The sequence below is a fragment of the Puma concolor genome, chromosome C2, assembly GCF_028749965.1.
Source record: "Puma concolor isolate L17-30 chromosome C2, mPumCon1.1.hap2, whole genome shotgun sequence".
NCBI lineage: Eukaryota > Metazoa > Chordata > Mammalia > Carnivora > Felidae > Puma > Puma concolor.
The window spans coordinates 158,462,969-158,487,767 of record NC_141675.1 but is presented as its reverse complement, the minus strand read 5'-3'; the positions used below and the strand labels follow the sequence as shown (position 1 = coordinate 158,487,767).

The 24,799-nt window shown below is 60.5% G+C and overlaps 1 protein-coding gene across 1 annotated transcript in view; it reads left to right on the top strand.

Moving 5' to 3' along the window:
- Positions 1-22,164, top strand: part of TSPEAR (thrombospondin type laminin G domain and EAR repeats) — a 159,948-nt gene extending 137,784 nt beyond the window's left edge. The window contains exons 6-12 of the mRNA XM_086676139.1: positions 790-921; positions 1,590-1,816; positions 3,275-3,461; positions 4,592-4,821; positions 16,567-16,754; positions 19,020-19,121; positions 21,657-22,164. Of these exons, the coding sequence (XP_086532265.1) occupies positions 790-921; positions 1,590-1,816; positions 3,275-3,461; positions 4,592-4,821; positions 16,567-16,754; positions 19,020-19,121; positions 21,657-21,810 (1,220 nt within the window). The 3' untranslated portion in view covers positions 21,811-22,164. The remainder of the gene's footprint in view (positions 1-789; positions 922-1,589; positions 1,817-3,274; positions 3,462-4,591; positions 4,822-16,566; positions 16,755-19,019; positions 19,122-21,656) is intronic.
- The last annotated feature ends 2,635 nt before the right edge of the window (positions 22,165-24,799 follow it).

Below are 24,799 nucleotides of genomic sequence, written 5' to 3'. Positions count from 1 at the left end.
CATCCGCCTTTACACTCCCCTCCTGGGATGGGGTTTCCAAACTCCCAGAAGCACCAGCTGTAGCTTTTTCTATCGTGCTGGAGAGAGCTTTAATAGTCTATAAACTGATGCAGTTTGTTGTCATGCTATGTTGAATAATTTTGTAGGAACGGTACAACTTTGAATGATTGCTATAGTAAAAGAAGAGACACAGAGGAAAATAATTTCCCTGCACAGTGGAATTTTCATATGCTCCACGGGAATTTTGCACATGTGTCCCGTCATCTCAGAATAGGCGGGAAGCAGGACTGCCCCCCTGGGGCTCTGCTGGGCGCTACATCAGGTCGAGGTGCCCCGGGTCACAGTCGAGGTGCGGGTGTCGGCTTGGCGGCGACAACGATGTCGCTGTGAATCCGCCACGCGGCATCACCGGGACGTGCGGACCTGGCTCGAAATGAGGTGTAACCACCAGCAGCGATGGGGTCAAACGCCACGGAATTAGGCAAAACTCAAGCTTAGATAAACTGACGCCAGGGAGAGAGGTCTGAGCGGCGAGCAGGGCAGTGGGTGTGCGATCACCAAGGCTTTTCCAAGGGGAGGAGGGCCGCCCTCTGGAGTGGGCAGTGAGGCTGGCAGGAAGCCGGACAGCATGCATCCCGCCCCGCGGACACCCGGGGGGGAGCAGGCCACAATGGAGACCCCGTGTCCTCATGGTCCCCACACGCAGAGGCAAAGGTGGGACCGCCTGGGTCAGGGGTCCTCCTCCAGGGAGCATGTTCTCTGGACACTCCCCTTCCTTGTTCCCCCCAGAAACCGACCTGAAGGTGACTCTGGGGTCCCGGCCTCCATGCACCAAAATGGAGGATGCCCAGTTCTGGTTTGATGCTAGCCGGAAGGGGCTGTTCCTGTGTGTGGGCAGCCAGTGGGTCTCCGTGTTAGCAGGTGAGGAGGGCGGCGCGCCTCCTGGGGCTCTGGGGACTCGGGGGTTCTTCTTGGAGCCAGTGCGACTTGGGAATAGGGAGGACCCCCCGGACAGCAGGCTGCATATTCAACCTGGAGACGCGTGTCCTCCTGGGCGGGACATGAGGGGAGCAGGGCTCGCCACCCCTCCCCTCGTGCACGTCCAGTCCCCGTCGAGGGGACACCCTCCTCGTGCCGTGTCTGCCCCCGTCACACATGCTGGGGATGACACCAGGAGCCTGGATATATGTTGTTCCCCTGGGACCTTCCGGCAGAGCCTTCCGCATGGGGACAGGGGGGTCGAGGTCACCCAGGGCGCTCTGGACAGTCACCCACGCCGCCCTCGGCCGCTGACCCCGCTGCTCATGGGCACAGCTTTGTGTAGAGCAGCGGGCGTGGGAAATGTCTAATGAGGACGCGACACGTCAGTTCCGTCCCTTCAGCGTCCCTGGACGCCGCATAGACCCTAAATCCCGCACAGCCTCCCCTGATGGCCTCTCCGTGAGGGTGAAATGCCCCCAGGCGAACCTCCCTGGCAGTCGCTGATGCTGGGGGGTCACGGCTCGGGGCCCTGGGGTCACACTCCCAAGCCGGCCTGTCGGCTTCCATGCGGGCAGGCATTAAGCGGGTCTCCACGTTTCTACCGCCAGCCAAGGAGAAACTGGACTACGTGGAAGAACATCAAAGCCTGTTCACCGACTCGGAGACGCTGGGCATCGAGGTCTTTGCCATCCCCGAGGCCGGGCTCTTCGTGGCAGCCGCCAACCGCAAAGCCACGTCCGCCATCTACAAGTGGACCGATGGGAAGTTCGCCTCCTACCAGAACATTCCCACGCACCAGGCACAGTCCTGGAGACACTTTACCATTGGGAAGAAGGCAAGTCTGCGTTCGGCGAGTTTCTCAATCCCTCTTATCTTGGAGAAACCCGGAGTCCAAAGGTTGGGACCCCTTCCGTAGGAAATACGGGAAGGGTATTCCTCGTGGTTTCAAAGTCTTACTTAGGTTCTGAGGGGCTTTCGAGATCAGACACTTGGTGGGGTCTCTAAGTCCAAAGTGTGACGTGCCTGTGGCTTCCTACAAAATAAAGACAAGACCATTCCTAAGATGCTGTCAAGTCCGTGTAGACCCATTGTGACTAAATTGAGAGCTTGTGGGCTCACTTGATGAGCTGGTCAACAGCGCAGAAAGCATCTCAGAATGCGGACGACCACGGTCCTGTCTCCTTGACTCACTCCAGGTCCCGAGGACATGCGGTGTCCAAACGGAGAGGGACAGGCCCTTAGGTGAGGGTGTGAGACCCTCACGGACAGCCCCCTCCCAGCCGGGGCTGGATGGGCCAGAGGGCATGATGTGGGGGGGGGTGTCTGAGCTGCGCCCCCAGCACGATGCACTCTCTCCCCAGCCCCGACACCCTCTGCTGCAGTGGCAGTGGCCGAGGGCCTCCCCCCACGACCCCGTGCCCGTCCTCCAAAGCGCTCACTCGCCAACACGAGTGTGCCCCGTGCGGCCCTGCCCTCACTAGGTGCACCCTGACGAGGAAACAGCCAGCAGGTCAGACAGACCTCTAGGCCACCGCCCACCATGGCCCAGCCGTGCTCCCAGTCCAGCATGGCGGATGAGCGACTGGTGCTCTGGCCTTTTGGTTGACGGCATTTTCATTATAAAAAATGCAAACTTTTCTTTTTTTATTTTAGAGACAGTGCGAGAGCACGAACAGGGAGGGGCAGAGAGAGAGAGAGAGAGAGAGAGAGACAGAGAGGGAGAGAGAGAAAATCCCAAACAGGCACCACACTGTCAGCTCAGAACACAGTGCGGGGCTCGATCCCCCAACCATGAGATCATGGCCTGAGCCGAAATCAAAAGTCAGACGCTTAACCAGCTGAGCCACCCATGGGCCCCTAAGAAATGTTAACTTCACGTCAAGAAATATTAGGAAATTCAGAAAAACATTTCACCAAAGCAGGTGCCGGGCTCACTGAGCGCACGCTCGCTTCCAGGCTCAGCAGACTCACCCCACACGCCGAGCCGGCTTGCCTCCTGGTCCCATCCCATGTTGGGCACTTGCGTGTCCTACTCAGCTATGTGACAACATGTGCGTCTGTGCGGGAGGAAGACGTGATCGTGTGTTTCTGCTCGTCCGGGTGATGAGCGCAGTTCTGTGCACAGAGCCGTTTCTGATTTTGGAGACAAAAATGGAGACAACAGACTGATGAACGTGACTGACCGATCCGGAGAGACAGTGGCCATCGGACAGAGACACGGGTGCTCAGAAGATCAGCCCCAGGCCCCTCGCACAGGTGACAAGAACCAAGTGTCCCGGGTCCTGTCTTTCAGGTATTCCTGGCTGTGGCTAATTTTGAACCGAATGAAAAGGGCCAGGAGTTCTCTGTCATTTACAAATGGAGCCAGAGGAAACTGAGGTTCACACCGTACCAGAGGGTCCCCACCCACAGCGCCCGGGACTGGGAAGCCTTCGAGATGGCCGGGGAGCACTTCTTGGCCGTGGCCAACCACAGGGAAGGTAGGCTGTGGCCTCCCACCTGGAAGGGAGCCACGGGGCAGGGGGCTGACTCACCTGAACCCTCACCTCATGACCACGTTATAATAAGCCACACCCAGCCTGATTCTTCGGGCTTGGCCATCTGACAGTGACGTCTGAGGGCGAACACACCTGAGCACCCTGGCAGCGTCCGGGCAGGCGGACAGGCAGGCACAGTCCGTGCAGGCGCCTGCCCTTGGGAGAGTGGTTACCGAAACGCAGGCGGCCCGGCTGCACAGACTGCCGCATTCGAAACTGACCACCCGACTAACTGACTGACCAACCAACCAAGTGACTAACCTTCCTGGAGGAGGTGACTGAGGCAGGTGTGAAGGCCAGCTGTTCGCCCGGCATGCCCGTGTCCCCTGGAGGGACGTCGGCGTGGACTCCGGCTGGGAGAACAGACTCGCTGGAAGGATGGGGGGGCTTGTTTGCCCCAGAACATGCCTTCTGCACACAGACCCTGTGACACAGTGGGTGTGGTGGGCGGGACAGGCCTGGCAGAGGCCGGGAAGCCTGGTTTCTGGGTCAGTGACGGCCTGAGTGACCGCAGCAGGCCCTTCCTGGGTGTGTAACTCTCGAGGGCAGGGTTCAGGGCAGCTCTGCCCACAACCCGCGGGGGAGGAGCCCTGCCTCCCGGCTCACGGGCAGGGGGACCCCAGGGCCCGCTCCCCAGTGCTCCCCAGGGAAATGAGTGTTCCGGGAGAGGCTGGCCCAGCCAGGGGGGCTCCTGGGAGCATGTTGCGGGGAGGGGCCTTCCGGGCAGAGGGTCAGGAAGTGCAAAGGCCTGACCTGTGGGGGACAGTGAGAGCAGTGAGGCTAGGGAGGGGTTGGGGCCCCATCTCCAGGACAGAGGGCTGCGGGGCAACAGGTCTGGAGCCCTCAAAGGCGGAGACCCAGGGAGGGCCTTCCTCTGGGCACAAGGGCAGGGAGTGCGGGGTGAGCAGGGAAGGTGCCCGGCGGCCAGAGGCCTCGGTGCACAGGACAGACCCCTCCCTCCGGCCTGGGGCAGGGCCAGGGCGGGCCAAGGCTCTGCCACGGCCGCCGTGAGGCTTCGGAAGTCCGCCTCCCCCCCCCCCCCCTTCCCCGCCAACGCGGCTGCTTGGTGGCAGGTGATAACCACAACATCGACAGCGTCATCTACAAGTGGAACCCGAGGACCCGACTCTTCGAGGCCAACCAGACCATTGCCACCTCGGGCGCCTACGACTGGGAGTTCTTCACCGTGGGGCCCTACTCCTTCCTGGCGGTGGCCAACGCCTTCAACGGCACGTCCACCAAGGTGCACTCCCACCTGTATGTCTGGCTCCTCGGCTCCTTCCAGCTGTTCCAGGCCTTCCTGGTAAGGAGCCGGCGGGAGGCCCGTGTCTCACCCCTGCCGGGCCGCGCGGCGCTGCAGTGTGGCGGCCGGAGCCGGGACCCCCCACCCCAGACCCTCCTCACCCAGGCACCTCCCCCACAGGGCTCAGGCTAGCTCGTGTTGCCTACAGCAGCCTGTTACCCCGAGTAGGGCCTGGGGCGCCCTAACGTGTGGCGGGAGGGCCCCTGGCCTGCCCTCCCTCCGGCACGGAGCTCCCCCGGGCAGCGCCGGGTGCTCGGGGGCCCTCGTGCCCCCCGAATCGCCTTTGTGGGGGCGTCAGGCTCCTGTCCTGGGGCAGCTGAGCAGCGGCCCCGGGCCCGCCCGGGGGTGAGGGACGGGGCAGCACTGCCCACTTCTCCCTCAGACCACGAGTGTCCCGTAGACGGTTCCAGGCTCCTGGGCTACCCGCTCGTGAGCAGAGGATCATGGAGAGGAAGCACAGGTGTTGGCGGGGGGCGGGGGGGTGGGGGGCCACTGTCTCAGTCTCAGGGCTGGAACTGGCTGCCCATCTGTTTTCCTGGTGGAGCCGTGGGGACTCCCTGTCTACCTCCGGGAATGGTGGAGAGGATGCACCACCAGTGTGACTCCTTCCTCCCTGGATCCTTCTGGAACATTCCTTTTCTGGTTTATCTGTCCCCTCATCCGCCCGGGAGAAATGCTTCGAGGGCCCTCTGAGCCTTGGGGTGGTGGCTCCTTTGGCATTGGACGTCCCAGCGAGGCGTCCTGTGTGGGCGGTGCCCACAGCCTGGGGCCGGTGGTCACAGGACAGAGGAGGGAACACGGGAACACACGGAACCCACCCTCCCTTCGGCTCTGCGGGGAACTGGGAAGGGCAGGCGGGCTTTGCTAAGCAGCGCCTACCTTGAGACCAGCAGCTGTGCAGAGAGGCTGTAGTGACCGAAGGCAGTCTAGAACATTCCACACACGCTGTCCCATCTAGGACAAGCCTGGAGGTGGCACATGGGGTGGGCCTCAAACGCACGGGAGGAAAGATGAAGTTCAATGTTTCGGGCTCCTCTGCGGGGCGGTGGAGGGGCAGCATAGGGAGGTGGAGCGCTCAGAGGAGCCCGCGGCGAGGACACGGCCGGGCTCGCGGACAGCAGCTCGAGCCAGTTCCTGTTTGTTCCCGCCGCCGGGCTGGGCTTGCACCGGTCACGGCTGGCCGGCTGGAGGCCGAGGCGCTGTCCGCCGCCCGCTTGGGGGGCTCACGCTGCAGCCCCCCCAAATCCCAGCCAGGGCACCGCGTCCCAGCGACGTTAGGACAAGCCCCAGAGGACGAGGACAGCTGCAGGAGGGGCAGCCGGGTCCCCGAGCGCTGACATTGCCCCAGAGGGTGTGGGCGTGAGCGGGGAGCCGGCCCGACCCCGAGTTTCCCGGCAGGGGGGTGGTCATTGCTGGGGCTGCTGGTTCCTGAGATGGGGTGCCCTGGGGAGAAGTGGGACCGGGGTGGGCACGATTCCTTTGCAGCCACGCGCCTTCGTAACGGCCAGAGGGGCTGAGCGGGCTGAGCCGCGTCGGCGGCCGCTGCTGGCCGAGCAGTAACCACGCAAAGCACCCAGACCAGGAGCTTCGCCCGCCTCCTCCCACTCAGTCCTCACAGCCACGCTGTGAGCTAAGTGCTGTCCCAGTCTCCCTGTACAGCTGGGGAAACTGAGGCACGGGGGTCCCAGGACTCGCCCCTGCCGGAGCCGCAGCTCTGGATGGGAACCCGGGCGGTGTGGTGCTTGCTCTTACTCCATTCGGCGTAGGACAGGGTCCTCGAGCACGCGCTCCTTACGTGGCATCCGCCATCGCTGTGATGCCTTGTGAACGCCAGGACCCGGAAAACAGCTTGGACGGCCTGGGGTGGGGCTGTCCCCAGCAACGGGCCTGGGTGTGTGCACACCGGTTTGAAGAGCATCCCGCAGCGGGCTGGCCTGGGGTCCGCCTGTCAGGGCCCACGTGGACCTAGACGCCAGGCCTTTGAGACTAAAGACCCGGGAGCGTCTGGGGCCTCCGCTGGGGCGTCTGGGGCCGGATGGCCAGGGAAGCGGGCCTCCACGGTGGCAAAATCAGGAATCCCCAGGAGGCCCAGACACGCGGGGACGGTGGCTGGGAATGAGCATGTGGCACTGAGCAGCTGTGAAAGGCGACAGGCTGACGCAGCTCGTGTGGAAAGTCCGTGGGCTCTACGCTTACTCCGTGTCACCGGGTCGCGTGGATGTCCTACCGTGAGCGCGCCCAGCCTGAGGTGGGGTTCCGGGTGCTCGCACATCTGTAGCCCACACGAGGGGCGACCGCAGGAACTGAAGGCTTTATTCTGGAGGAAGATTCAGGAAGCTTGTTTCCAGGTTTCTGCCTGGCTTGGGGGTGCAGTTTGGAGATTTTCACCAATGCCCACCTACGCCTTGACCCTAAACCTCCTGCATCTGAAAAAAGGCCAAGTTAGAGGGTGTTCGTTGTCTTGGCTCCTCATCCGGGGCCACGACCAGGGGGCCCAGCTCCCGGAGCACAGCCCAGCACCGACCATCCTCACCATCACCTCCAAGCCGACGGCTGGGGCCTCCCGGGGTTTGACCCGATCACACGAGCTGGTAGCTAAAACAGCACGTACGTCCATGCTGGAGACCAGGCTGGCTCTGGGACACAAGGGGGTTTTAAAAATTATACTGATCTGCAGAGGTGTTCAAGAAGGTATTACATTTATAAAGTCAGCACAGAGCTCTGAGGAATCACAAGTACAGTTGCTAGCATCACATTGTTAACGTGACTGGAAAATCAAGGTTGGGGAAACTTCTAGAATGCAGAACCAGAAGCTGAGACAGAGAGGATCCAGCCGGGAGATCCAGAAGGAGTGATGGTGGGGAAGAGAGCAACGGGGCCATCAGAGGGGATCCCCGAGACCCGGGAACACGCCCTCGGAGGGGGCGCTGGCCCCGGAGACCGGATCACGCGGGTCTGACTGTGTGAGGAAATTCGCGGGCGTCGCAGGAAAGATCCTAGGACACTTTCCCAGTTTCTCACCCGTAGCCGTGCGCCCTGGCCCAGAGTCTGCCCTCCGTGATCCTGGGGAGACCACTCAGCCTGGATTCTGTTGGCTGCGCTTTGTGCAGGAGGAGGGGCACAGGGTGCCACAAATGTCAGTGGCTTCCTGCCACCGAAGGTTAGTCCTCACCAGGTGAAGCACCGTGAGGTTCCCGGCTCTCCGCTGCCACGTGTCTGCACCGTCGGAGCCTCGACCACGGCCAGGAGAGGCGGGAAGGCCCCACTGGCTGGCACTGGTCACATGAGCTGGCGTAGCTGCATGGGACACTGGGAAAAGTAGAGGAAGGTGCTGTCCTGGAGGTGTGCCCGTGGGAGTCACCCCCGACACAGGAGATCAGAATCACAACTGGTGGCTCCAACCAAAGATGGTGGTGAAGGAAAGTTCCAGAATGGGAACCAGTGCCCAGATGGCACAGGTGGGAGGTTAGGGAAGCAGGACTCCGTGCAGGTGGGCTGAACGGGATGCAGGAGTGACCACGCGGGTAGATTCCCCGGGACGGCGTCGCAGGTGCAGCATCCGCAGGGCAGGAGGGAGCGGCTCCCGAGGTGGGGGGCTGGGGAGGGGGTGCGGCGAGAAGCTGGAAGACATGGTCGTGTGCAGAAATGGGGTCTCCTTCCCCAAGAAGGAAAAAGAGGGAAGCAGGGATGCATTCCGGAAGAAGCAGCCACCAGCATCTTGTTGAACAGCCACGATGGGCAGCCCTCCGGGGCACGTGTGCGGGAAGCCATAGGCAGAGCCGTCACCGTTCGGACTGCACGTGGGGACGGTCCCCAGGGCTGGCCCGGAGCTCCTTCCACCACTGAAACCCCCGGGCAGGGCGTGAGCTCAGCCTGGCCCCAGGCTCTGCCAGAGTGACTTCGGGGCATGGCCAGCGCGCTAGAAATGCGAACAGTGATGTCTGGATTCTAGAGCCATCCTGTGGACAAAGTCTGGGGTCCGACACTGAGTGCATCTCTTGGGGTTCGCCGGTAGAGGGCCAAGGGCAAGGGGAGGTGCAAGGAGGCTGGGGCCCCCTGTCTTCATCCTAGAGCTGCAGTGGGGTGTGAAGAGCCCATGCCCGCACTGCTCACAGGAATCGGAGGGGTCTCCGCAGGACCCCCTAAGGGGACAGGCAGCCGCAGCCCCCAGGCAGGGGCAGCTCTGTCTCCAGGTGCCCAGGCCGGGCGTGGGCAGCCTGGGGCTCCCCAACAGGCAGCACCAGGTGGCGCGGAGGCCCGCCCTGTGCTTGGGACACGGTTTTCCCCCTTGCTGGCAGCCTCATGCAGCCACTCTGGGATTTCCGCTGAGGGCCACCTTTCTTGCTTCCCCTTTTGAAAAGCCTTTCTGCCATTTACAGAGATATTTGAAGGGAGGTCTGCGGCTGCATTTACTGGCTCCTGATTCCACCTCAGACCCATTTCACAGCTGAGAAAACTGAGGCTGGGAAGTGAGGGGACCCAGTGGGGGACACGGCTGGTACGTGCGAGAGCCAGTGCACGCAGACGAGGCCCCATCGCTGGTGTGGAGCCTGGAAGGGGCCCCTGGGGATGCGTGCCTCCTCGCCCTGCCTGTGTGTGCGCCCCGTCCCCCTATCACAACAGGGTCGGGACAGGTGCTGAACTCTGCCAAGCAGACTCACCAGGGTCTTAGAAGGCAGGTGGGAGGCACTCCCGGGCTGGGGTTGCAGGAGTCTGTCCTCAGCGACACAGGCGGTGGTGGACAAGCCGGCCCGGGAGGTGGGGGGCGGCCACGCTGCATTTTCGGGCGGCATCTGAGAGCCAGCACCAGCCTGTACCCAGGCTGGAGCTGTCCCAGCAGCCAGAGCTCTGGGGGCACCGCCACCACCCGGCCCGACGGGCGACAGCAGCCCCGCGCCCGGCCCGGAGGCCTTCTCCCGCATGCCACACCGCCTCATGCCTCGACCACACCTCAAACCCACAAAATCCCACTTTCATGTTTTGCCAACATTTTTCACATCACGTTTAAGTCCTTTTAGGTCCTGGTGATGCCTTCATGTGTTTACGATTTGGTTTGCAGTTTGTAACGTCTTTTGTGACAGTGAGCTTTGAAGCGGGCAAGGTTGGGTGCTTTGAAGGCGTGCGCACGTGGAGAGGTGCTGACCTCGAGGAGGCCCTTTCTGGAGGCACCAGCCAGACATGGGGTGCTGTGGGGGGCAGGGGGGCGTTTGAGCAGTGGCTGTGCACACAGATGTGCTGGGAGGGAGCCGGGGGCATCCCAGGGCTGCAGGGTTTGTGGCTCACCTGGGGCGCATTCCTCAGCCTCACCCCCTACGTCTCCCCACCTCTCCCACCAGGAGTTCTAGAACCTTCCTTCAGCTGGCAGAGTCCAAAGCTCCAATGACTTTGGCCCATCGGCTTAGATCAAAGAAGGCCAGAGCTGGGGGTGTCCGGGAAGGAATGAACCCCACCCATGGGAAACCCCGCCCCTAGCTGTGGGGCCTGGGCCCAGGTCACCCGGTGTGGACCCAGAATGGAGGGGAGAGGCGAGCGGCTGACCAAGTCAGGGTGTGGATGTGGGAGGCGGGACTGATGCATGTGCCGCTGGCAGAAATGAGGTCCAAGAGCCAGAGGGGCCAGCTGAGCGCCCACGGGAGCCCTGGGAGAAAGGGTGTGAAGTGTGGGGAAACAGGTTGTCTGGGGGGGGGGGCAGGCAGGCTGGTTATCAGCGGGTGTGTGGGGCCGGGGGCGTGAAGCTGAAGTTTGTCAGACACGTAGCTTCCACCGGGAATGTAAAGGGCCAGGAAGGAACTGGAAGGCCAGAACGTTCAGAGCCCTACCGAGGGGAGGGTCGCGTAAGAGTGCCCCTCAGTGGTCGGTGCACCGGACAGCCCTGGGAGGGGGCTTCCTCCTGGTGACTTCTGCGGCCAGGCAGCCTGGGGGATGGGACCCTCGCCCACTTCGGCCACCTGCATGCCTCGAGGACAGCAGCGTCCCCCCGGGACCCTTTGGGGGAGCTGCCTGTGTGCCCCTGGCAGCTCACCCCGCCTCCCGTCCTGCACCCCAGGCACCCCCTGACCTCGATTCTTTGCTCCCCGAAGCCAGAACCCAAGGGCCTCCTGGCCCAGCAGCTGATCCTCTCCTTCCCGGGAGCCCACCCACCCTGGAGGGAGGTTGTCAGGGGCTCCAGGTACACCTGGCTGCCGAGTCCCCCAGAAGCGCCATTATCCCCGTGAGGTGCGTGGGCAGCCCGCCAGGCCGCGTGCTGGGGGCTGTTGGGACAGGGCACCGGGGGATTTCCACTCAGAAGGAGGGAGGGAGGGGCCCGCCCAGCCCAGCAGGTGCCTGGCTACCTTGCTGGGTGCCAGGCAGGGTTTGGCAGAGCTGTTTGATGTGGGAAGTTCTTTTTCTCTCTCTGATGAGTCCCTAACGTGCCTAGAATCCAGGAGCCGCCTGACATCGGGCCCCAGGCCCATACACCCCGTGCCCAGGCTGGTGCAGCCCCAGGTAGAGACTCTCCCCACTCTCACTTCTGAGCCACGGGAGCCCGGCCTCCGGCCCAGGGCGAGGGTGTTGGCCCTGTTCTGTGAGGGCCGCTGGCAGCCCCATGCGGGGAGGAGGGGTCGCTGACGGCCAACGGCCATGATCGGGGAGACCTCGTGTGGCCTCTGCCAGCCTCCGCCCAGATGAAATACAGGATGCCTCGTTCAGTTCGAATTCCAGGTAAACAATGAATAATTTCTTGTAAAATCATGTCCCAAGTCGTGCATGGGATACACATAGACTGAAAACTCATTGTTTATCTGAAATGCAGATTGGATGAGGCACCCCCGTACTCGCCGTGGCAGGCGCCCCAGGGCGGTGGGCGTGCGGACGAGAGCCTCGAAACCACGCACACCTGAGTGCTCCCCCATGCCTTACTGCCACGAGACACACCTCGTCCTTCCTCCTCCCCCGGGACCTCTTCTCCCTGTGCTCCCAGAGCCTCCCGCAGCCCCTCCGTGCTGGGACTGAAGACAGGTGAGCAGGCCGAGGGTCACGTAGGTTGGAGCTGGAAGGAAGCCGTGGCGACTGGGGAGATCCCGTCCTCAGAGCAGCTCCCGGCCGCTTGTACTGCAAGGGTGGGCCCAAGCGCATGTGTGCGTGCAGATATGCGCACGTGTGTGCATGGGTGCGTGTGCATGTCTCGTGTATGTGAGTGTGCGCGGGTGTGTATGTGCCTACACACGTGTGTGCATCCGCGTGCACGCAGGCACGTGCATGTGTGTATACAGGTGCGTGTGTGTGCGTGTTTGTACAAGGTGCATGTGTGTGCACAGGTGCATGTCTGTGTGTGCAGGTGTGTGTGCAAGCATGTGCGTTTGCAAGTGTTAGTTTCCCAGTGACGTGGCTTCTTCAGCACAGGGCTGGGGGAGCGTGTGACGTTCTGACGGCTCCCGTTCCGTTTCTGGAAAGTCACGGAGCCGCAGGTGGAACTCTGCACGCGTGGGTCCTGAGCAGGTGTCACAGAGAGGACGGGACTGAAGACTCCATGGGCCCCAAGTGTCTCAGAGCCTCCTCAGATGTTGTGAGGTGGCCCCAGGGGACGGAAATCGTGCCACCTCGTGGAGCCACAGCCACGACAGGACAAGCTCATCCAAGAAAGCTTTAGCCCGGCTCCTGGCCCCCACAGGGAGGCAGTGACTGCCAGGTGTCCTGGCCCCTTGTCCTTGTCCTTGTGGCTCTTATTCTTTTAGCCGAAACTCGCCTGTTTCTGCTCCTCAGGACAGGTCCGGACCCGTTTCTAGAGCAGCAGAACTGGGAACCCAAGCAGGGCGAGGCCTGTCCTCCGTCAGGGCCCTGTTGGCTGGGTCATGGCAGGCAATGGCGCCCTCTGCTGGGCGTGGAGAGAATGCTGCCACGTCAGGCCAGAGTTTGTTCTTTGTCCCGCGGCTGGGGTTGGCTCGGCTCTGAGCCTGACGGGGGACGGGGCAGCACATCCCGAATCTGCACGTGGGCAAAGTGACAGACGTGCCAAGGAGGGGTAGGCACGTGAGGCCTCGCTGGGCATTGTGTAGCCAGGGAGGGACGCGGTGGCGGGTCACAGGCACGCTCCTGCCGTACGGCCAGCTGCGGCCCAGCCAGGACAATCTGGGACCCGCCCCCTGGCCGGACGCAGTGTCCCCAGGGGAGCAGCCCGGTCCCCAGCCTGCCCGCTGCGTGGCTTTGGGCATCCCTTCGCCCCTGGGCTCGGTCCTAGTCCACACAAAGGAATCCCCCTAGACCCCGGCCCTGAGCACGGCCCCAAAATGTGCAGGGCAGGGACGGTGCTAAGAGCCAACTGTTGCCCAAACACGAGGAGTGTCCCTGTGTCCGGGGCCGCGGCGGCCGGCAGGATGAGTGGAGGTGACCTCCCGTCCTTAGCACGCTGCAGGGGTTCCCCAGCAACGTGCCTCAGACACTGACCCAAAGCACCGAAGACAAATCTTTTTCTTGCTTCCGAGGTGCCTGTGGACACAGATCCTGGATCTATTGTCCTGTTCCAGCCTTCTCAGTGGCCAGAAAAGCTGAAAGTTAGTCTTGGAAGGAAGGAACGGACCCTCTGCCTTTCACCACGCTTCATTCTCACAGGCCCCACCCCCACGCTTTCTGCCCCCCCCGCCACACACACACACAGCTCCCCACTACCCCCTGCCGCCGGGCAGGTGCACCCAGAACACGCCGAGCGCCTCCTCTGGGCTCCACCACGGCCCCACGGAAGATTCCAGATGAGGAGAAAACTTTTGCTTTTGTCAGCATTCTTACACATTGGGTGCGAAGTGATGTCTCTGTGTGGTTTAAAGTTGTTAATTCCCTGAGGACTCAAGATAGGGGGCGTGTGTCCACGCATTTATTGGCTTTCTGTACTTTCTTTTGGGAAATGTCTTTTGTCCTTATTTTAATTTTTTTTTTTTTTTGCCTCTTCATTATTGAAAGACAGCTGTGCTCACCACTATGCCACCAACACGCTTTTTCACTATTGACAACGTAGGAGTAATAGCCTTGTGACAATATAATGTTATCCCTACCTGTGTGTCGGGCTGCTGTGCAACGTGTGTGTGCACGTGTGTGTACATGTGTGCAAGCGTGTGCATGCATGTGTGTGCGTGCACGTGTGTGTGCATGTGTACATGTGTGTGCTGTGTGTGCTTGCTTTAGACGCCCGGGATCTGTCAGTATTTTGCTGTGAACGCTCAGCTGTCTGTATACGCCCAGAGCTCACCTTCCAGCGCCCTTGAGCATCTGTGCGGCAGACCCTGGCTCGGCCTGGCAGGGTCCGCCCTCAGCCCTGGCAGTGGCCTCCAGCTTTTCCTGCAAAGCAGGGCTGCTGGCAATCATTGTCACTTCTGTCTAAAAAGGGCTTCATTTCACTTTCATTTGTGAAGGATAATCTCACCAGTTTTAGAATTCAGAGCTCACACACTTTGAGGATGTTTCTCCTTTGACGCTGAGCACCCCTGGTCTCCAGTGAGAAGTCCGGGATCACAGGCACGGCCGTCCCTGCGCTGATGTAGCGAATGTGTCTTCTCCCGCTGCCTTTGAGGTTCTCGCCTTGTCTTCTGTTTCAGTGATTTGAGCACCACGTGTCTGGGCGTGGATTTTTGTGTTTATTCTGCTGTTGGGTCTCTGATCTTGGATCTGTGGTTTGGTGTTTTTAATCAAATGTGGGAAGATTTTGATTTAAATGTTTTCTTCTGCCTCGTTCTCTTTTCCTTCTGGAAGGTCCAGCTGTATGTGCGTTGATCGCATTGCATTATCCCCGTTCTGTTCATGTTTGTTACCATCCCCTTTGTGTGTTTCAGTTTGGGTAACCGCCAGGGGTCTCCCTTCTGGCTCCCTGACGCCCTCTGGACGGCCGGCCGGGTGGCTCCCCGTCCCAGCCCTTTTCCCTACACTCTCATCAGAGTCATCGTGGCTTGTGCAGCTTCAGTATTGGCACCGTTGGTACATTTCTGTCCAGTATTTTCTCTTGATCAGGGGTCACGCTTGCCTTCTGCTTACGCTTCTGGCCTCTCGCCTGTTGTTTGTCTGTGGGTCCCGGGAAACTCGCCCCATGTGTGCAGTTTGGGAGCCAGACAAGGACTTGAGAGAGGTTAACGGGGAGACATCAGGGCTCCCCCTTCTGTGCCTCCCTCCTCCCTCGGATATTCCTATTCTGTCTCTAGACACTCTGGGAACTCCAGACTCTCCCCTCAAGACCCCCAGCCAGTCAGCCTGCTGCACCCACCTGAGTGCAATGCCCACCTGCGGTGGGACAAGGACAGTCCTCAGAGGAAAAGTCAGACAAGCACACACCTTGTGCATGTGATTCCCTTTGTTCAAGGGTCACGGCCCCTTCAGTTTCTGCCTGCCCTTGGCCACTCTCCAGAACCTTCCGATAGTTGCATGCACAGTCGTGTTTACAGTTGCTTTCGGCAGGGGTCAGTCTAACAGGCAGCCCTCTGCCACCATCAGAAGCCGAAAGTCAGGAGGCAAACTTCAAAAAAAAAATTTTTTTTTAATGTTTATTTCTGAGAGAGAGAAACAGAGCACAAGCAGGGGAGGGGCAAAGAGAGAGAGAGAGAGAGAGACAGAATCCAAAGCAGGCTCCAGTCTCTGAGCTGTCAGCCCTGACATGGGGCTTGAACCCATGAACCATGAGATCATGACCTGAGCTGAAGTCGGACACTTAACCAACTGAGCCCCCCAGGTGTCCCTGGAGGCAAACTTTTAAAGACAACCTCAATGCAAAGTGTGCCACTGGAGAGTTTCTGCAGCTCTCACCAGCCCGTGGGGGCAGATGGGGTCAACAGAACCCCCTTCCTGCGGACATGGGAACTGAAGGCCTGGCAGCCTGCACTTGCCGTGGTTCAGGCTCCCCTGGGCGTTGACATGCTCTCCCATCGGCCACAGACCCCGCCCCGGGGAGCGACCACGTTCTCCCTCTCCTCGGCCCCTACCATTTGCTGTCGCCCAAAGGGCCTCTCCCTGTGCCCGCCCCTGGTTTTCCCGGGAAAATGTCTCCGTTTATTTCCGCCCCCCCCCCTCCGGGGCTCAGACCCAGGGCCCGGACCCGGACCCCTCGGGTCCTCTCCTTCCCTGCACCACCTGCGTCACCACAATCCCTGAGATGCTGGCCATAAACCGGACATGAACTTCCTCCTCGTGGGCCCCACGTGCAAATCAGCGCGTGCAGCTGGAGGTCGGGGCAAAGGCTCCAGGGCTCGCCACTCGTGTCCAAGTCCGACCCCGTTGCGCCACGTGCGTCTCACCCCCGAGGGCTGTAAGTGATTTGTGGACGAGCAGCCTGCGTGGGAGCCCAGAGACAGGGCTGCCGACGGGGTCCGAAGAAAGCCTCAGGCCAGGGAGAGCGTGTGGTGAGGAACACAACTATCTAGAGGCTGCTCCCGAGGTCAGAGCCAGGACTGGAGGAAGCAGGGAGGGCTCCCTGGAAGAGGTGTCATAGCAGCCGGAGGGGCAGCATTGCACATGGGGGAGTGGGGGACTCAGAAGGCTAAGGGGCACTTTGCACAGATGACCTCTTCGGGCGTGGGTGCAGCTGGGCACCCACCCTCGGGACAGGAGTGGTGGCGACGAGGCCGGGAAAGCGAGCGAAGCCAGACGGGGACCGCCACCCGACTGGTGCCTGCAGCACAGCGGGGCCCCAGCCGCGTCTGCGGGTTAGGGGTGTCTCCCCGCGGCCGCGCCGGGACCCTTCCGAGGGCCTCTCTTCACGCCCGCCCCCCCGCACTCCTCTTTCTGTCCCAGACGTTCGGCGCCGCGGACTGGGAGGTGTTTCACATCGGAGAGAGGGTCTTCCTGGCCGTCGCCAACAGTCACAGCTACGACGTGGAAATGGAAGCACGCAACGACTCCTACGTCATCAACTCGGTCATCTACGAGCTGAATGTCACCGCGCAGACCTTCGTCAGGTTCCAGGAGATCACCACCTGCAGGTGCGCCTCGAGGCTGGGGGCCGGCTAGAAGGGCAGGGCACGGCGTCCCAGGGGCTCTGAGGCGTCGGCTGCCTGCGCTGCCCGCTGGGGCCCACCCGGCGGAGGCGGCACGGCTCTGAGCCCCGTGCGAGACTCCCAGGGCACACGCGGCGGCCGCCTGAGGCGCGGTGCGCGGCCGCCGGGGGCGTGACGTGGCCTCACTCCTCAACACGTTGCGAACCTCCCGCTGGGCCCGCTGACGGACTCCGTGGCCTCTGCGGTAAAACCTGGATTGCGAGTCTGCACGACGAGCAACCGTCTCGAATAAGCTTCGACTTGGCAAACGCGCGACGTCTTGCCACACGCCCGGCGTCACGTGACCCCAGCTGAGCCAGCGGTTCTTGAAATGTGCTTTGAGATACGAGTGCTTTGGATGACGAGCCTGTTTCCAGGGCGAACTGCGCTCGCAGACCAAGGTTTTACTGTATTTGTGGGCTCGGCTCTCACCGCTTTCCAACACTGTGGCTGGTTGCTTGGCTGCGATTCAGTGATTTTTATTAAATTCACAGAGATGTGCAACCACCACCAGGTAACTTGGAACGTTTCCATCACCCCAAGAAGAACCCCTACCATTCAGCTGCCCCTCCTGCCCCCACCCCAACGCTGGCAACCAGGCTCTACTTTCTGTCTCCACGGGGTTCCCCATTCTGGATGTTTCCAAGACGTGGAGTCATATGGGAGGTGGCCTTTGGTGCCTGGCCGCTGTCACTCAGCGTGCTCCTCGAGGTTCACGCACGCTCCGGTGTGTGTCAGCACTGGCCGAATAATACTCCATTATGCGTGGGCGGATCCGTTTTGTGTACCCCCCTAGATGATGGACATGTGGGTCTCTCCACCTTGACCAAACGGTGTGGCTCTGGAGGACAGAGATATACCCGTTCTGGGGGCTCAGCAGGGACTCACGGCTGGACGCCTCCGTTTCTACCGCGTTAAAGCAAAGCTGGCCACTGCTAGGAGTCTGGTGCAGACAGTGTGAGTCCCACGCGCCTTGACTCGAGAACCCGCCGCCTCTGGACGACTACCTCCCGGGGCACCACCCTGCCCGTCACCCGCGGCCACACCGCACAGGCGAAGGCGTGGCCGGCCTCTCCTCGGGGAGCATTTGGAGCCGAATCATAACTGGCCGTCACTGGAGGCGGCCCTAGACACGAACCTGGTGGTGGAAGAGAAGAGGTGATGCCCCCGAGTGTCCCAGGGGCCGCGTGAGCCCCCTGCTCTAGGCCAGCGCCTCGGCCCCCACAAGGAAGGCGCCCAGAGGCAAGTCCGCAGTAACACGGGTGGCCCTCCACCCCCTGAACAGGCCACGGCTCTGAGATGCTGGACGCAGACACAGTGGCCTGGCCTTGGGCGCCCGGCCGCATCCCGCCTGCCGCACAGCGGTGGCCTCGGCTTCCCCATCCAAGAGGAGTGCGGCGGCAGGGGGTGGGGCGTGGGATGAGAAACAGCTTCTGAACGCAGGAGGAAGTTTCTGTGTCGGCACCTGAGCAGGTACCAAGCAGGGAGCCGAGGGGCAAGCCCGTGCCCTCACTCCTGCTTCCAGGGGCTCTGCACGCCCCTGCGGAGTGACCGCAAGCTGGGGACCTCTTCTCCGCTGGCTCCCCGCTCTTCACAGTGACGGAGTTTTGTCTTCGTTCCACGGCAGCACAAGCACCCGTGGACGGACGGAGGGATAAGCAAACCGTCCCTCCACACGGTGGAGGGTCATCCGGCCTTGAAAGGGCTGTGACACAGGCCACCACACGGCGGACCTCGAGGACGTCATAGCGAGTGAGATAGGCCAGTCACCAAAGGCCAAAACGGTGTGATTCCACTCGTACGAGGCCCCTCGAGCTTGTAATTCAGAGACGGGGAGCGGGGTGGGGGCCAGGGCTGGGGGCGCAGGGTTAGTGTTTCATGAGGACGGAGGCTCAGTTTGGGGACCCGAGAAGTTTCCGGAGACGGACAGTGGCGATGTTAGTGTTATTAATGTACTTAACACTGCTCGACTGTATGCTTAAAAATGGACGGGATGAAAATTTTATGCTATTTGTATTTTATGATTTAAATTCAAAAAACGTTTTTAAAGTGAACGACCAGTTCGCACCTCCCCGGAACAGACCCATGCACCGTGTCACGAAATCGCTCTGGATCTTGGGTGGGCAGTGGGCCCGGGGTTCTGCGCCTGGGGGAACGGGCTGGAAGCCAGAGCGCCGGCTGCCGCTGATGCCTGCTCACCTGTCTCCGCAGCGCTCTGGACTGGGAGTTTTTCTCGGTGGGAGAAGATTATTTCCTGGTGGTCGCAAACTCCTTCGACGGAAACACCTTCCTGGTAAACAGTATTATTTACAGGTAAGGAGCCTCCGAGGGCCACCCCCTTCGGCAGTGGGGTGAGCGCCGGCCACAGCCAGGCACAGGCGGGCAGTCTGTGGGTCCCCTCAGAGCAGGCCAAGTCTGGGTCATGCCCCGGGGTCAGCCGGGTGGCCCGCTGGTCACGCAGACGCCCCACCGTCGGATCCTGGCCGCAGGCACGGTATTCCGACACCGTGCCTTGAGAGTTTGCGATATTTCATCCTATGAAATGTTCCCGTCCAGGACTGTGGCAGCTCTGTCCCCATGTCAGATGTCCTGCCTTTCCTCACACACGCACCGGGGCGCTGCCTTGAAGTCGCCTCTGGGAGGTTTTCGAGTTGTGTGAGCACAACACCTGGGACGTTTCCCTTTCTATCTCCAGCTGTTGATCATGACGTTTTCCACCTGCCCCCCCAGACTGGGATAGTTCAAATAGTAAGATGTATCTACTTTCTTTGTGGTTAGCTTAAATTCTTTTTTTTTTAATTTTTTTTTTTTTTTTACATTTTTATTTATTTTTGAGAGATAGAGCACAAGCAGGGGAGGGGCAGAGAGAGAGGGAGACACAGAATCCAAAGCAGGCTCCGGTCTCTGAGCAGTCAGCACAGAGCCCGATGCAGGACTCGAACCCGCAGACGGTCAGATCATGACCTGAGCCGAAGTCAGACGCTTAACTGACTGAGCCATCCAGGCAGTCCTGGCTTAAATTCTCTTATAAAGCCACTGGGGCTTTGTTCTCGTTCAATAGCGTCTCTTGAACAACTTGCCCAATTTCTCCCACGGTTATCAGTGAAATCAGTTTTTTCTTTTACCTGTTCTCCAGACAATTTTGGTCATCTATATCTTACTAGAAAAATCGCCAAGTTTCTTTAGCCTGTTTGATTTACTAGAAAGTAGAATTTTTAACATGACAAAGTAGTTTTGAAATTCATGTGGAAGAATAAATTTTCAAATGTGGCCAAGATTTTGAAAAAACACAGTAGGGGAGGAGGCCCTCAGACAATGGAAACACAGCAGGTGGTTTCTGCGAAAACTAAACACGCAGGCGGGAAGGCATATAGTCCAGAAGAGAAGCCAGCAATTTACGAACATTTAATGTGACAAATGTGTTTCAAGTCAATGAGGAAAGCATGTGCTATGTGTTACTTAATAAGTAATTGTGTATAATTTCCTATCCGTCTGGAGGAAAACACAGCCATACCCTGCTGCATATTAGACACAGAAATAAACTTTACAGGGATTAAAAATCTAACTGTAAGCAAGTAAACAGAAATATTAGCAGAAAAGCTAAGACAACTTTGACCACAAGCTTACCCAGGAGGGCGCGACGCCTCCGTAAACAAGGCCTGTGCAAGGTTGCCGGGAAGATACCCTAAACTTCAGGGTTCTGGGGGAAAAGGCATCCTATTCACAAAGAAAACTATTGGGGCGCCCGGGTGGCTCAGTCAGTTAAGTGTCTGACTTAGGCTCGGATCATGATCTCACGGTCTGTGGGTTCGAGCCCCGTGTTGGGCTCTGTGCTGACAGCTGGGAGCCTGGAGCCTGTTTCGGATTCTGTGTCTCCCTCTCTCTCTCTCTCTCTCTCTCTCAAAAAAAAAAAAAAAAAAAAAAATTAAAAAGAAAACTTTTGACCACACATTTAATGGAAGAGGAACCCCTACAGGTTAATCAAAGCTAATTTTAATTTGGAAAAATGGGCAAGGACACGAACAGGAATCACGGGAAGAAAATCAGAAACCTGAGTAGAGCAGACATTAGGAGCTGCTCTCTCAAAGCCTGAGGACGGTGCCTCCCCAGCTTTAAAGGCTGTTTGAAGGCCCCGCCCCTTGCGGAACAGCCCTGCCCTTCCTTCCCCGTCAGAACAGGACCTGCCCAGGCCCTTCTGGGAAGTTTCTGGGCAAATACCAAATGAAAACCATGGTGCCCTTTGACCCAGGTGCCCGCCGTGGGAACCCCACCCTAGAAAGTGAAGCCACCGCCAGTGAACCCCTTTTGGAGGGCAAACCCTAGAACGGCTGATGGCCACACATGGTGGGCAGGTGTGGGGGCCCAAAGTGGGGAAGGGGCCAGGCTGCAGAGCCCCCTGTAAACAGACGGCACGATGGTGATGCCCTTGTGGTGACAGGTATGTGTTTGAGGGCACGTGCTCACTGTCAACACCGACCCCAGGAGTAGGGGAGGCCCTGGCTCAGCCCCTACAATGAACCTTCTGGAACCGCCGGGATCCCCTCCACGTCCCCCCTGCCCGTTGAGGGGGGGTGCCTGCCGCATGGCACTCTGGACCAGGGGCAGAATCCGGGATGGATGCGAGGAGCTGTGGGGTCTGGGACAGGGCAGTGTCCCCCTTCTTGCCTCAGTTTCCCTCTCTGCAGGCTGACTGTGGTGCGGAGAGCTTGTGCAGCCCGGGGGGGGGCAGGTGGGGGCAGAGGGGCAGGAGCAGGCCCGGAGAGGGTCCCGGAGGGTCCCGCTCGGACGCCCAGCGCACCTCGCCCCCCCCGCCTGTGGCCGGCCAGGCTGACGGTATGTCTCCGGCAGGTGGCAGGGGTATGAAGGGTTCGTGGCCGTGCACAGCCTCCCGACCTTCGGCTGCAGAGACTGGGAGACCTTCCGCACCGCGGCGGGTTCCTACCTCGTCTACTCCAGCGCGAAGGAGCCCCGCTCCCGGGTGCTGAAGCTGAGGACGGGGTGAGGGCACCGGCGCCCCTCCCGGAGCCCTGGGAGAAGCCGGCCCTTTCCAGGCCCTGGCCCTCGTCCGGGGGGCCGTCCGTCCACCTGTCTGCCCCGGTGACCGTCGTGGCGGATTTGGGGGCTCCACGGGCGGTCGGGCCGGAGTCGGGTGCTGCCCTGTGACCCCGGGCGGGCTGCCCGGGGTTCGCCTCAAGGGAGAAGTTCATACAAAATTTTACCTCAGAACCAGCGGGACCTCCCCACGGTCCTCCCGGCCCACCCGGGCGCGGGCACAGGCTTCACGCGGATTCACGTATCTCACACTGGCTATTTATTGTATACTGTCTGTACAGAAATATATTTATGACGCTCTTTACCAAAGGCCTGAAGGCGTCTGCGTGTTTGTGGGGGGGACGGTTCACTCGGCCAGCGCGGTGGGATGTGCCCTCGGGTCCCGGGTCACCGAGCAGGAGGGCGCCCCTCCTCTGCAGGGACTCGCTGCCTCTTCTGGCCCCGGTTTAGCCAGGAATGCGGCGGGGGTCGGTTTCGGGGAGGAACCAGCGGTGCGGGACCTGGGTCCCACCCCATCCCACCCTGTGCAAAGCCACGCAGGCCGGCTCCCTGGTCACTGCACTGGCCTCGTGGACGTGCGGGGTGCACTGGGGACACCTCCTCGGGGCCCGCGCTCACTCAGCTCCCTTGTCTAGAGCCCCAGCCCTGCCCGGCGGGGGCCTCCTGCCTCCCTGGGCGCGACAGGACACACCCCCTCGCAATCTGCATGTGAAAGAACGGCCATGTGCTGCAGCCTTTGCTGGGAAGGCCTGTGGGGTGAGGACCAGGCCAGGCCTGTTCCATCACCCATGGCCACGGGCTCCAGGAGAGCGAGGGCCGGGGAGGGACGTGGAGCCAGGCCACTGCCCGAGCTCAGGGACCCACCCTTGGTTTGATTCACTCTCGGTGATCTTTGCCCAAGATCACAGAGCAGGGGGCACGGCGCAGCCCCAGCTGTCACCGGGGTCTGGCTCCCCACGGCCACGTGCATGTGAGAATGGGGTGCCCTTCCCGCTCCCAGGAAGGAAACCTACCCCACGCCTCCTCCGGCCAAGCCAGATTTGGGATTTCAATACGGATTTCCAAAAGCTGAGATTTTTCTGAGCCCCCTTCAGGCCAATAAGCGGACCGTGTGCCTCGGGGAGGGCTGGAGCTGACCCCGGACGAGGATGTCCCTCCCCAGGGAGAGCCGCAGAGGGCAGGGGGGCCTGGGGCTCGAGGGAGGTCTGGGCCAGGTGGTGATGGCGACAGCCAGTCCAGGGACAGCCGGCCGAGGGTGCCACATAAAAATGCAGGCTCTCCAGCTAAATCTGAATCACAGGTAAACCACGGATGCTGTTTTTAGTATATGTGAACCCCAAATACTGCACGGAACATACACTAAAGGGGTATTTGTCGTTCCCCTGAAATTCAGATTCAAAGCGGTGTCCTGCACTCCCAGAGAGGGGTCATGGGGAGACAAGACCTTCTTAGGGCCAACGGGGGGCGGGGCCTCTGATTTTATCTGAGATTTGACACAAGGAAGAAAGAGACCCCACGGGCTGGGGTGGCCTGCCGGGGGGCGGGCAGCCCTCGGGCAGGGTCGGCAGAGGGCACTGGTGGGTGGTCATCTTGGGGGCTTATTCCACAGGTGCCTCCACACAGGAGAGGGGAGGCCGGCCCGGGATGGTTACTTTTATGTGTCAACCGGGAGGATGTTTCTGGATGAGATTAACACACATCACAGGAGTCTGGATAAAGCAGGTGGCCTTCCGCATGCAGGGGCCTCACCCAATCAGGTGAAGGGAGGAATGGAACAAAAGACCAGCCTCCCCGGCAAGGGGGATTCTCCCGCCTTCAGACCGGAATGCACCTTCGGCCCTGCCAGGTCTCCCCCTGGCCGGTGGCCCTCAGCAGCCGCTGAAATCCTCCGCACCCGGTCCCTGTGACAAAGCTCTTGTCTCTACACATCCCGTCCTGGCGGTTTTGATGCTCTGGAGAGGCCTGGTGAACACAAGAGGCTAACAGGCAACGGCCCGCAGGAGTCCCACTTGCCACTTCCTGATCACCGAGCCTCAGTTTACCCATGGGGGAGGGGCCAGCCGGGCGCCACCCCACGCAGCTTCTCTCCCCCTGGAGTGACCCAGACATACACCAGCAGCCTCTCTGCCAGGCTGGTGTTGCTGTGTGTCTGGCTCGCCATGGGGGACGAGCCCAGGGAGGAAGGAGGCAGGTGACAGCGGCACATACAGTGGGAGCCACCTCATCCTGCCCGGGACTTTGCAAGCAAACGGTGCCTCCGCGTCCTTGGCACAGAATCTGATCTCCATTCTACTGGGTGGAAACACAAAAGTGTAAATCAAGATCTGTTTAAATTACAAACGCAAGCAAGAGGGGAAGTGGAGAGAACACTAAAATATTTACATCTTTTCAAGTAAGCTCTCCTGGTTTTTGTCCGTTGATGAGCACTTGCAAGGCGGCCTGCGCTTTCCCACGAATTCGCACGTGGTTTGACGTGGCCACCTTCTTGTCACTTTGGCAGCTGAGCCGCATTTCACCGAGGCGGTATTCCGGAGTGTGCCGGGCTGGGCGTCTTTTGTTAACCCGTGGGACTCTCAACCGTCTTTACGGCGGTAAATAACTTGAAGGACGTGTTGGTACAGCTGCAGTTCTCTTGGGGTCATTTCTCCGAAGTCGCGATTTCCGGGAGAAACGTCCGTGAAAACTGCACGGACTTCTCACTCCCAGGGCTCCCTCCTGAAGCCCGGACGAGGCTCGGCACGACCAGGGTGCGGGATCACACCTGCCCCGTCAGCCCGGCCAACGCGGGGCTTCGCCCATTTCACCATCCGCCAGGTCAGCACATGGAGTGCCCTGGCAAGGTCGCGTGTTCACCCTGGTCGACACTCGACACTTCCGGCACGATGGGCTCCTCTTCCGGGCACCTCTTAACCTCGGCACCACCAACATCCCCCTCACCC